The 12,680-nt window shown below is 47.1% G+C and overlaps 1 protein-coding gene across 2 annotated transcripts in view; it reads left to right on the forward strand.

The window, feature by feature from the left end:
* LOC126519075 (serpin B3-like) overlaps positions 1-11,592 on the forward strand; it is a 36,799-nt gene extending 25,207 nt beyond the window's left edge. Inside the window, exon 5 of one of the 2 annotated variants that reach the window (XM_055065293.2) lies at positions 10,803-10,944. In XM_055065293.2, coding sequence (XP_054921268.1) covers positions 10,803-10,847 — 45 coding nt within the window. In that variant the 3' untranslated portion in view covers positions 10,848-10,944. Of the gene's footprint in view, positions 1-10,747 lie in introns of both variants that reach the window. The other variant, XM_055065292.1, reaches the window with a different exon arrangement.
* Positions 11,593-12,680: the final 1,088 nt, after the last annotated feature.

Below are 12,680 nucleotides of genomic sequence, written 5' to 3' on the forward strand. Positions count from 1 at the left end.
TGCCTTCACCCAAAAAGATCACGTTCTCGTGACGCCTGCGGCAAGAAGGACGTCCCACGTCCGCCGCCAAGGTATGTGAGTGATGGCGCTGGCTAACACTCCCAGGGTTCTACTACGACACATAAATACCCAAGAAGTGGTTGGGGAAACAGCGCCGCGGTAGCTCAATTCGTAGAGCATCGCACGCGAAATGCGAAGGTTGTGGGTTCGGTTCCCACCTCCGGCAAGTTGTTTTTTCATCCACTTTAATTTCCATTAATTTATCGTTTCTTTATTTCATTTATTAAACAGAAGCAATTTCCCCTATGTTGTCCCTGGTGTCAGTGTTTGTTGGCTTCTCATGATATGACTAATAAAAATCGGGACCCTCGGTTAACCCCCTCTCTTCTCGTTAACTTTTTAAATATAGCTTGAAACGTGCAGGTGTCAATGGGAAAGTTGTGAAGCTCCACAAATATTGCCTAACCCAGGCGCTTCCAACGGGGTAGTCTTAGCGTGGCCGTTCTTATTCAGGAAAAACGAAAGCCCACGGAGTTTAAAAAATACCAGGTGACAGCGCGTTATGTGCTCCCGAATGCGCCACCGTCAGAGCGCTCTCAACCGTCCTTTCTAAAAAACATCGCTCACTTCGCGCCTTTCGTACTGCCCACGACAGAACTTCGCGTTGTGCTTAGTTCCGAGAGAAACGCCAGTGGGTTCGGGCGGCAGTTGAAATACAGCGCGGCTCCCGTTTCTGTGGTGATAATTGCACTCTCACGCCAGCAGAATGCATGCGGAGGAAAAATGGCAAGCTCATGAGTTCGATGTTGGGAGCAAGACCCCAACAAGCAAACACGCATTATAGCAAGCTTGATAACGTCGTGTGAATTACGCTGGTTCTCACAAAAGGAAGAATGGTAAACTGACATGGATGTGACTTTTTAGCTCCCTGTCCATTCCTTGTCGGCAGAAAATTTGTAATTTCACATTACTGACGCGCCTTTTCCACGTCGTACAAAAGCTTCCCACATGTGGCTCTTTTCATGGAAAACGGTTGTAGAGATTTGTTCGCGGTGATGTCTGTCTAAAGAAAGTGTGCGGACAAGTCGCCCTCTGCCATAATGCAGTATTGGCACCTTTTCAGCACGTCCGATGTAGCCTTTTTGATGACGCAAGACGGTACCTCGCTGCAGGCCTGAGCAATCTGCCTTTAGCGCTTCTGGTGTATTTGTAGGTTTGCAGTGCACTCAATCTTCACATGTCCCCACAAGAACAAGCCAAGAGGTGTCAAGTCCGGTGACCTTGCCGGCCATGCCACTGTTTCCATGCCGCCCGACCCACTGGCGCTTGAAGGCTTCGTCAAGCCAGGCTCGGGCAAGGCTGCTGCTGTGAGCTGGTGCACCGGCGTGCTGATACCAAGTTCGCTTTAAAAACGCAAGAGGAAGATCAGAGCGAAAATCTTCGAGTGGGCGTTCCAAGATGTCGTTCACGTACCGCTGAGCAGTGAGGATGTGGTCACAAAATATGGGGCCAATTATTGTTCTGTCAAAGATACCGCACCACACACTGAATGACCACAGGTACTGGTGTCTGGTCTGCGCCACCCAATGCGGGTTCGTATCGCTCAAGTAATGCGCATTATGAATGTTCACTTGACAATTTCTGCAGAAGGTTGCCTCATCTGCCCAGAGCACTTTGTCAACAGAATCCAGTATTTCGTCACTGTTCACAAGGATCCAATTTGAGAAATCGAGCTGCCATTGAAAGTCTCTTTCTCGCAGCTGTTGATTCAGTTGGAGATGATACGTATGCATTTAAGTCTTCCTAAGAACTTTTGAAACTGAAGACTTCGAAATGCCGACCTCACCCCTCCCATCACGCACGCTGGAATGACGGTTTGCAGTCACGAAAGCCAAAATGTCTCCTTCAACCACTTCATTGATGGTCCCCTTTCTGTGCCACGTCTTCTTGAAGCTACCTATTTCTTTCAGTGTAAGGTAACTCCTCATAATTGTGTTTGCGCTAGGTCTTCCCCCACATTGCCAATTTCGGTATACCTTGGCAGCTTCTTGTCGCCCCGTGCCGCTCCCAAGGCTAAGACCATGTTCGCCTTCTGCTCGCTTGAGTACAGCGTGCTTTAGGCACTGCAAACAAATTCTTCGAAACGGTTGCGCGGCACGACAGTAATAGACAGCCGAGCTCACATGCATCTAGCCGTTGGCACAGCTTGGAAGAAAAGCGCCGTTGCAACAAATGATGCTCTCTTTCGCACGGGTTCCAGATGTATGATGCATGTTTTGTGTGTATTTTTTCTACTCCGCATCGACTTCAACGCTGGAAAAAAATGAGATTCTCGTCATATCGAAATAAACGGCTGATGACGGCGCGTTCTTCGTTGACAGGCGCGAGCGGCTGCTGACGAAGCGCTTTTTCGGTGCGCCGTCGCCAGCCGCTGCCGGTAATCTCAGAGCCGAGCAAAGGTTGAGGCCCTTTCTCGGTAAGTGAACGGAAGGCGCGGCGCTGGCAATGTTTTTACAAATCATTCATGAGGACACTGTAATCGCGGCGCATTCGGGCGCAAAGAGCGCGCTGTCACGTGGTACTTTTTAAACGCCGCGGGCTTTCGTTTTTCCCTAATAAAAAGGGCCACGCTAAGTCTAACTCGTTGGAAGTACCTGGGTTGGGCAATATTTGTGAAGCTCCCCAACTTCCCGATTGACGCCTAAACGTTTCAAGCTATATTTAGAGAGGTAAATTTATCTCGGCTAATTACTTAAAAAAAGACGAGCAAAAACAAATGTTACTGTAAGTTTAGATAAACGCTAAAATCCACGCGATTTATGTTCGGAAGAACGCATAGGCGTTTTCAAAATCTTGGTCCAAGTTAGCTGGGACAACCTGTATATATATTCAATTGTGCGTGAAATTTTCAAGCAATATGGCACTCATCTGTGAATCCAACAACGCACACTGCGTGATAACACCAGTCATATATCATCTAGGCGTAATGACGTTGTAGCAGCGCCAACGAGGCAACGCACCGAAAGATGTAACAGAGCTACCGGCGTCGCCGTCCGCGTTACCCCGCGTTCACTCCGAACGCGCCCAGTGCCCGTAACTGCAGCCAGCGTCTCTGAGCGCGGTTTGGCAAGCGTAGATAGTGGAAGGAAAGTTGGACTCCTTCGTCATGTACCGCCGGAAGTCGCTGCCTCTTCTCCATAGAGCAACGTTTCTGATACAACAAGCTCCTGTTGTACATCTGTTTTTATGTGTGTTTACTTGTGTTTATGCAGTTGCATCTCGTAAACACATGCACGCGACATCTACATTATTGGTGACCAAGGACGTTCGCAACTTTGCAACAATTTGCTGACAACGGTGAGAATGGAACCCACCGGCGACTCCAGTCAAGCCTCCTCCGACGCCACAGCGTACCAAGCAGTCTCCGCTTTTTCGTTCCGACTACCCACGTTCTGGCCAGCTGATCTCCCTCTGGCTAGCGCAAGTCAACAGCTAGTTCGTGACGACCCGGATAACATCGCAGACTTCGAAATTTCACTACGTTGTGTCAGTGCTTCATCCGTAGATTGCCGGAGAAATCCAAGACCTCATTCTTATTCCGCCGAGACAAACCCCTATGACATTTTGTCGGCTGAGCTCCTCAAGCCTACTTCATTGTCGGAGAGGTTCGAGCAGATACTCTCAGCTGAAGAACGAGGCGACCGCTAGCCTTCACAGCTTTTGCACCGTTTTAAGCACCTCCTCGGCGATAGGCTGCTTCTTTCGATCAAGGCCTACTCGGAGAACTTGAAGTGCCGGGCTTCCACCGTCCGCATGGTGCTCGCCACTACAGCTGCCTTATCTCTGGTAAATCTCGCGCAATTTGACAACTCCCTAATGGACGTAGCCACGCCGACCATTTCTTTGCCGGCCACTTATTCTTCGTTTCCAACAAGGCGTCTGGTCTCTGTTTCCTAGTGGACACGGCAGCCGAAGTTAGCGTCGTTCCACCCTCGCCTGCATTTTCGAAGAATCGCCGATCTGCAGTTACGCTGCAACCCACAAACAAGACCAACATCATGACATACGGTGAGCGCGCCGTCACACTGAACCTTGGACTCCGGCGTCTTTTGCGATGGGTTTTCCTCGTAGAGGATGCGGCTTACCCGGTTCTTGGTGCTGAGTTTATTCGTCGGTTTGACCTGCCTGTGGAACGGCCCACAAGCGTCTTCTCGATGCTGCGACACACCTAATGGTGCAAGTTATAGCGTCTACAGCCGGCATCTGTACCGTTACGAACAAGCCGCCTTCATCGGTTTATGAGCACTTATTCGACGAGTTTCTAGACTTGCTTCACCTGTCCCGTTTCTTGCGTCCTCTCAAGCACGATGTCACCCACCATATTATCACCACAGGCCCATCTGTCCACAGTCGTTCACGACGCATCGCACCGGATTGACTCGAGATTGCCAGTGATCATTCGACCATATGCTGGAGCTTGGCATTGTGCGACCATCATCAAGTCTTTGGGCATCTCCTCTGAACATGCTGCCCAAGAAGCCTCTATGTGACTGGCGGCTCTGTATACCGCGCCTTGAACAATGCCGCTATTCGCGATGGCTACCCCCTGCCTAACCTTCCTGATTTTACTGCACCACTACAACTTTACAAACCAGACGTGAATTTCTCAGCAAAAGTGGAACAGCAATACCATATGCAGTAGCTATGAGCAATCCTCGCTCTGAGCTACCTTTTTCCTAACGCATTTCTCAAGCAACAATAATGCCGAAGATATCCATGAGCGAAAATAAGGCTGTTAAACAGCATTTGCCTGAAAATATTAGTGTAAATCACAGCGTGATTTAAGCCACTTACAAACGAGTCGAGGCGTAAACGTTAATATGTAGGAAAACTCAGCAATTCTGCATGAAGCAAGCAGTAACTGTTCATCATGTGCGAAGCCACGCATAAAATCAATTGAAAAACATAAACTGCGTGATAGCTGGTGCGACGATTTAACTGGCCACATCAAATAAACAATATCAGTCCTTACAAGCCTCTGCAATTCTGACACAGTACACGCTGCACTCATGCAGTCCCTACTCTTACAAAAGTTTCCTCGCTTTGGGGCTTACCTTGGCCCACAGAAAGCAATCGACATCTGCCTTGCTTGCTTGTCCTTTCTATGAAGGTCTGCGTTCGCTGCTTTCCTGCTAAGACTGCTATGTCACCCTGATAGTGCGCATGCCGCTCATTACCCGAAAACGTCTGGTGCGCAGAGTTAAGTAAAACAAAAATGCGGGAAAGATAGGTGGCGATTATTGTTGTCGGACCAGATAAGCCCCCGGAGGGCGCAAGCTTTTCAATGTGTAGCTTGACCAACGCGTTTAACAAGCAGAAACGGCAGAAGCGGCAGGCGGCGTTCAGAACCTAAGCGAAATGTATTTATCCTGTATGCTGCACTGCGGGCAAACTGAACCAAAAAAGTGGGTACGCCATGATGAGTTTTGCCGCTTACCCGTCTAGATATGATCGACTGCAACAAGCGCCTAGATCACAGAAGGAAGCCTCAGAACACGAAGTTTCTCGCTGAACGGCAGCGATCCATTGCTAATGTTCTTCCTGCCGATGACGCCTCGCGTCGATTGATTAAAGCCGTGTCTTTGTCAAGTTCTTAACATTCAATTTAAATATCTATGAGCCTTTACGTGCCGAAACCACGATCTGGTTAAGATGCATGTCGTACGGTACGACTCCTGATTAATTTTGACTATCTGGGGTTCTTTAACATGCGTATAAATCAAGCACACGGACGCTTTTGCATTTCGCCCCATCGAAAGGCGGAAGCCGTGGCCAGGATTTGATCCCGCGACCTCATGCTTAGCAGCAAAACACCAAGCCACTAAGTAACCACGGCGGGTTTGGAAAATGTGTGCGTACATTTCAGCCACCCGCTAGGCAACAATTGTTCTTCGACATGGCTCAAAGCTCTGGCTACTACACACATGCTGTATACAAAATTAAAGCTCCACTAAATATAGCTGATGTTATTATTGCACCAATCAAAATATTTATCCACAAATGCATGCGATAATTAAGCAGAGAACACGAAGACAGCGGAATGAACGCCTTGTTCTATTCTATAAAACGTTGCTCATCAGAAACTGAAAAAAAAAATGTCACTGAGTGCCGGAGTGCGTCTTGCTGGACGCACTCGTAGTAGAGTCGCCGCAGGCTCCTACCACCTTCAAATTTCATTGCATGTGATTTAGCTTTCCAACACGTTTACATGTCAGTCTGTTTCTAAGCTTGTTATGAACATCTTAAAATGGGAAAATTAAAAAGGGAAAACTTTAAAATTTAAAAAAAAACCAATTTAAAAAGGGAAAGTGAATCATCCACCCAATCGTAGAAATTGCTACAAAGGAAACCTATATGGTTTCCTCGAAAGAACAGCCTCGTAGTTGAAGAAAAGTTTGTTCTGGTCTGGGACTTGAACCCGCGAACACCACCTTACCGGGGCAGCCGCTCTAGCATCTGAGCTACGATTGGGTGGATGTCTCATTTTGTCTTAATTACTTCTCTCCAGCTTGCGCTCTTCCCCAAAACCATTACGTCAAGGACCAATTCAGTTCACAGCTGGCACATGATGAAGGTCTCTGCGGTAACCTATGAGCTATTGGCGTGAGTGGCTGACTGCCAGTCACGCCTATAGGCTTGCCACCAGCATGAAAGTTCCGCATGCTTCGTGTCGTCCCAAACGCCAGTTCAGGACTTAAAACAGACTGAATCCTCTATTCTGCTACGTTTGAAGGATACACCAGGGTTTCAAAGCGAAACTGAAAGCATAGAATGAAGAAACTCAAAAAATTGTGCTGCCGCTTTCTTGTCATCGTTTCTAGAGTCATGTGACGTTAAACAGAGAATGAGAATTACTCTGTGTAGATTTTTTTTTTACTTTCTATGTGTTGCAAATTTCGAAAAAAGTTCATTATTTAATTTTTACAGTTAATTTTCCAGCGCTTACACCTCTAGACGAGACTAGTTTCTAACGGGGAAAGCAAGCATCTCATAGCCTCTACGCGAAGATGCAAAACAAGTACCGTGTTGGAGTCACGAGGAATGTGCATTTCAAGGAACAAACAATGAAAGCTCTTTGTACGCGACAAAACGTGCTTCGGTGGCTTCGGACGCAGGAGGCAACGCTGCTGCCTGCGGCACGGAGCTCTTTTTGTCGGGAGAGATCGGCCAGCGTTATGCAAAAGTAGACTCATTGTTTGGCACAACAGACAAAACACGAATTAGAGAAAAAGACAAAGAACCGAAACGCTGACATTTACCAGCGTTTGTTGTGGAAACAAAAGGTGCTCACATAGTAATTTTGTCAAAGCACTTTCGCCAAAAAGAGAAAGAAAACCTTAATGCAAGACAGACACGAGTAAGTACGTTACGTTCAGAGCGCTTCACGTGTGCAACAGCGCTACGTACTAACAACCCAATCGAAGAAGGTCTAATTCTTTTCTGTGATTCCAACCGACCGAATGCTTGTGTTGCCGTCTTTTAGTCTATTTATCCTTGCTGCCTCCATATTTCCGTGTACATGTTTCTGAGAATATCGGCTTAGAATGGCACGACTGTTGAATTGTCGATACAGTGGCTGAAGTGCAGTGGCTTAGAAATTGTGCGCCCAATATAGTCGTTCTTTCAATATCAATGGTCGACACAGTGGGCACACACTAAACTTCATTATATCCATACGAGCGCCTAGAGGGCGTTTCGTTGGCCCCTGGATAAGACATTCACGTTGAAGGGGTGAAATCGAATCATTATAGGGGAAGAATGAAGGCTACATTTTCTAGTTTACCTTAAGTGCCAAGTAAACAGGATGACAGCCGCGACAGTTGACAGGAACTCGGCTTCCAATAAACTTCAATAACTATTACTATAAAAAGTTTTGTGTGAGATATTTCGGCACGCAACAAGTAACAATTGTTGCACCGTTTGCAACTACGACTTCACATTACATGCCCAGCCCTACTGCTATGAGCTCAATCCAAATCAAACAGAAAGCCTAGCCATAAAAATAAGCAATGAAAATTTTGAGAACGAGCCCTGCTATCGCGAGTCGTCGGTCGTTGCGGACAAGTACAAGTTATTCTTATATCATAGCATGCGGGGGGGGGGGGCGCACAAGCCAGTGAACACACTACCTTTTGGATACAGAAGTTCCCTTCGCTAAGCAGGAGGCCGCGGGATCGAATCCAGGTCACGGCGGCTGCATTTGGATAGGAGCGAAATGCAAAAACTCCCGTGCACTTGTATTTAGGATCAAGTCGAAAAAAGGAATAAAAACCAGGTTGTACAAATTACCGGAGTGCCCCATTACGGCATGCCTCATAATCAGATCGTAGTTTTGGCCCATAAAATCCCATAGTAAATTTTTTCATATTCTCTTCCACACGCTGGTTTCAGTTGGAAGGACAGTGGTTCAATATTACCTTCTAAAGAAATGTCTGCATGAGAGGCGACGACTTTAGATCACGTGCACAATGTACAAAGGCACTTTGTCACGGAGAATAGGATAACGTAAGTATTTGATGCTGAACAAAAGAGTAGAGAAACGAATTGCAGAGCCTTGATATGAGAACTTTACTATAATTGTTTAAAGTCTCAGGCGAAAGGTGTCATCGGTACTTTACATTTATATATTTCTTTACAGGAACATCACTAGAGATCTATTATAGGTAATCTTTGGAGACCTTATAAGTAGCGAGCGCGCTCGTAGGATTGCGAACTATAGCTGCAGGAAATAAACTCAAGAACTGTTCTCCTTGGCGAAGTCAGTGACTCAAGTAAAGCGGTGAAGTGGAAAATTGCGCCAGAATTCAATAGCGGTTGATTTTGCCTTTCAAGCTCACTAATATCTTCGCTCTTAAACGGACATCTCAATCCATCATGTACATTGGAAATAATATATTAGCAATAAGCAGAATAGAGCCACTTTCAACTGCTTGCAAAGATCACGCGCGCAAGATAACCGCTGTTGCGATGCCGTTTCTCGAACCTCGACCGATGTCACTATTGGGTAGCGTGGCGTTGTCGGCGGGCTGCAGGCGTCTGGTACACCGTGGCGACCAGGCCAGGACGAGACGATTTCTAGTGCGAAACTTGGACTATTCATTCAGAGGTTGGTGAAGGATAAGAAGAGAACGAATGAATTAAACAAGTACATTGCGGGGCCTTTTAAATAGGCCTACTAAAATTGTAGGCGGGATCTTGATCACTTCAAGGTCACGTGACATGCACGGAGTCCCAGTTGGTGCTTCGCGGCTGCTTCTTTCCTCCTGGGCGACGTTGCACGTCCCCGTCGTTGCTTTGCGGCAGCTTCTCTCCTCCTGGGCGACGTTGGTTCGCGGAAAGGTCGGACAGTTCCTCTTGAGTCGGACAGTTCGCTGAAAAGCTTTTCACGCACACACACAAAAGGGCCTAAGAACACTGCGGGGTGCCCGCCAGACCGGCAACCACTCGAGACAACCACAGCAATTTAGGAATCCATCCTGCGTTTCGATAAGGCATGGTGGTTGAGCATCCTTTTCGCCCGGGGTGTTACACGCGAAGTGTAACAGCAGCAACTATTCGACACAACCATATCAAATTAGGAATTTACCCTCCGTTTCCATGAGGCATAGTCATTGAGCATCTTTTTTGCCACTGGAAAAAAAATTGATTTGTTAGTGCGCTTGCGTAGATGACGCATATAGACGTGACCTAGAGGATCCCGTCTGTTGTAATTAGGTGTTCTTCCTGAATATTTATTGAAGGAACGTTGTAGTCTAAGCCTGCTTCCAATAGGCAAACACAAAGGCACTCGTATTGCGTGTTCCCATCCTCGTCCATGGTCCGTGTTGTTTCTGGGCTGCTGAACAATCTCATGACTTGCAGGCGCGTTTTCTGACACTATAAATTTCACGCCTAGTGTTTCTAACACAAATTACTACAGGAAACTCTGGTGGGGAGTCAGACGGGCACTGGAAGAATGCGTGAGCACTTATTTGCCTAAAGCTCGCGTATATTTTGCACAGAACGGCTTTGCGAGTTTGCAAAGTTTGCTATAATTTGTAATGATTGCGCATGGGCACAGATAATAACTACTTTGCTGTGTTGAGAAAGCAGTGAGTACTTAGATAGTGAAAAACAGTAGCCTCATTATATGAAGCCAGAATGACGTCTAAAGCTGCAAGCATTACCATTGAGCAGGTCCTTTTACTGACTGTCATACTCCTAGCAGTTGAATTTTGAGCACCCTATAGTTGTTTTATGTGAAACGCTATAGTTTCACCTAACCGTTGCCCTTTTTCTTCGACAAGTGACTGACGTGGCGTATGAGATTGTGTCCGCCAGTCCCATTACATCTTTCGTTCCGTTGCCCATCGACGTCGTCTACGTTTCGAGACAAGCATATGCGCCCTTCCCCTACTGTGGATCCTTAGTGGCGTTGGGCCGGCCTTTCGGCCACCGGCGGTCTTGTTACGTGCTACTCAAAGACGGTGATGTTGACCTTTGCATTTAGTGGGATGTCTTAAGCGTTCACTGGTGGTGTGATAACGACGGCGTGCCTTGCTTGATGTTAGGTGGCTTCCATGTTGACCAGTCCTTGCTACCCTTGTAAATACACAATTTAAATAGTTGCTTTGCTGTGCTTTCATGTAACGGCACGATGCTTCGCGGGGCAGCCTGTAACCGCCCACGTCTGCCTCTTCTCCGTCAGGTGACAGATATGATACCGTTACTCGGCGCTATCGGCGTCCGTCACGTGTTCACAGAGGACGCCGAGCTGTGGGGATCAACGACAGGCGAGAAGCGGGTGACGCTGATGCACCATGCAGCCGCTTTCGAGACGGCCCAGACCGGAGGCCGGCCCCTGCCGCGCACCAAACCACATTCGGGTCCCCTGCGCGCACTGGTTCACGGCTTCCGCACCTTGGTGAAGGTCCCGCGCCAGCGCGCACAGTTCACCGTCGACCGGCCCTTCGCGTTCTTTGTCACGTGCGCCCGCCCGCACGCACTCATGCTGCTGGGTTCCGTGCGTCGCATCTCCTCATGACGTCACGAGCAATTGAACTGCCCTTTTGCTCGCAGCCTGGTTGTTATGGACACATCAATTCGCTAGTTTATGCTGAACGTAATTACGCATGGCGAACTTTCCAGGTAAAATAGAGGCTTCGCCTTGATGCTACTCAAACGTGATCCTTCATGTGTGACTCTACTATATTTCTCCACAGTTCAATGCACGTAAGAAGTAAGCCCGCCATTGAAACCCGAGCTGCACTCTGACAGAGTGTTAAAACTACATTGCAGCCATTACAAAAGGGGTGCAAGCCAACGCACATTACAATTGCTGCAGCGCAGCCATGACGACACCGACATGGAGAGCACGTTGGCCGATACACAGCACCTCTAACAACATAATCTGACTGGTATACAGCCCAATAGTAAATTTCACTGCATGCGGAAAAAAAAGCACAAGAACAATGATTTGATTACACCAAGTTTGTTGTATGCTGCATTCCCCTCACATGTGCAGAAAAACTGCATTGGTCAAAGCAGTAAACGCATAAACATAACTGATAGGTTGACGCATTAAAATAACTAAGGGAAAAACGTGGTGTCTGGCGGTGTCTATCCCCCATACACTTCCCGAGATACAACTGCAAAGCCACTTTGAGTATTTATAAGCAGAAGCCAGAGCGAAGTGACGGGCTCGTTTCAGGAAGCTATATGCATAGCACCATTTCATAACGCACGCGCTAGCAAACACTCGACAATATTGTCAGAGACCTCCAGTAGCTTCACACGCCATAAACAAAATAACTTGTAGCATTCAGCGTTGCCTTAAAGATCTCTGATTGAAATGTGTTTAAAGCGAAGGTTTCTTCACGAAGCCTCCCGAACTATCCTTGCCACTGCTGCAGCCTGGGTGAATCTTGTTTCTGTTGGCTTACCCAATACCTCACACGCAGAACAGGCTAGCACCTTTACTGCCCTCATAGGTGCCCAAGCTGCTGGCTTTATTTTCTACAGAACTACACCTTGATAAAACAAATAGCGCGTAAATATTTTATTACACCAAATAAACGTCATCAAGAACACATTTCTTTATTAAGGCAAACGTTCTTAGCATTCCTATGCTTGCTTTCTCAACCATTAGGTCATAATCGCGCGTATGCTCATTTACTCTGTGGCGTACCAGCTATCTTTTTGATGGAGAGGTTAGCACGTCTCCTTTCTCTCTCTCTGTCTATATATACATATATACATACACGCACAGACATTTCAATGAGAAAGAATAAGCACGGACCATAACACTGCAAGCAAAATGTACTCAAAGGTATCACACACAGTTCTCCGTTTCTTTTGCATAATTTTAAAGCAAGTAGTGTGGATTGCCCACTATATATATATATATATATATTGACACGTGTACTTATCTTTATCGGGCAACCACGTTTCGCCGCCTAACAAATGTAATCGCACAGCATGGGACGCGCCTGCATGTATCCGAAGTTTCTGGAAAGTTATCGATGCTTCTATCCGCTGTCTGTTGTCGCCGAGACTTATCTGATTTCATCACCTGACGCGAATGGTGTAGAACTTTGTGGAAGGCACGCGGGTCCGAACGATTAGTCTGGAACATTCGACGA

The sequence above is a fragment of the Dermacentor andersoni genome, chromosome 10 (assembly GCF_023375885.2).
Source record: "Dermacentor andersoni chromosome 10, qqDerAnde1_hic_scaffold, whole genome shotgun sequence".
NCBI lineage: Eukaryota > Metazoa > Arthropoda > Arachnida > Ixodida > Ixodidae > Dermacentor > Dermacentor andersoni.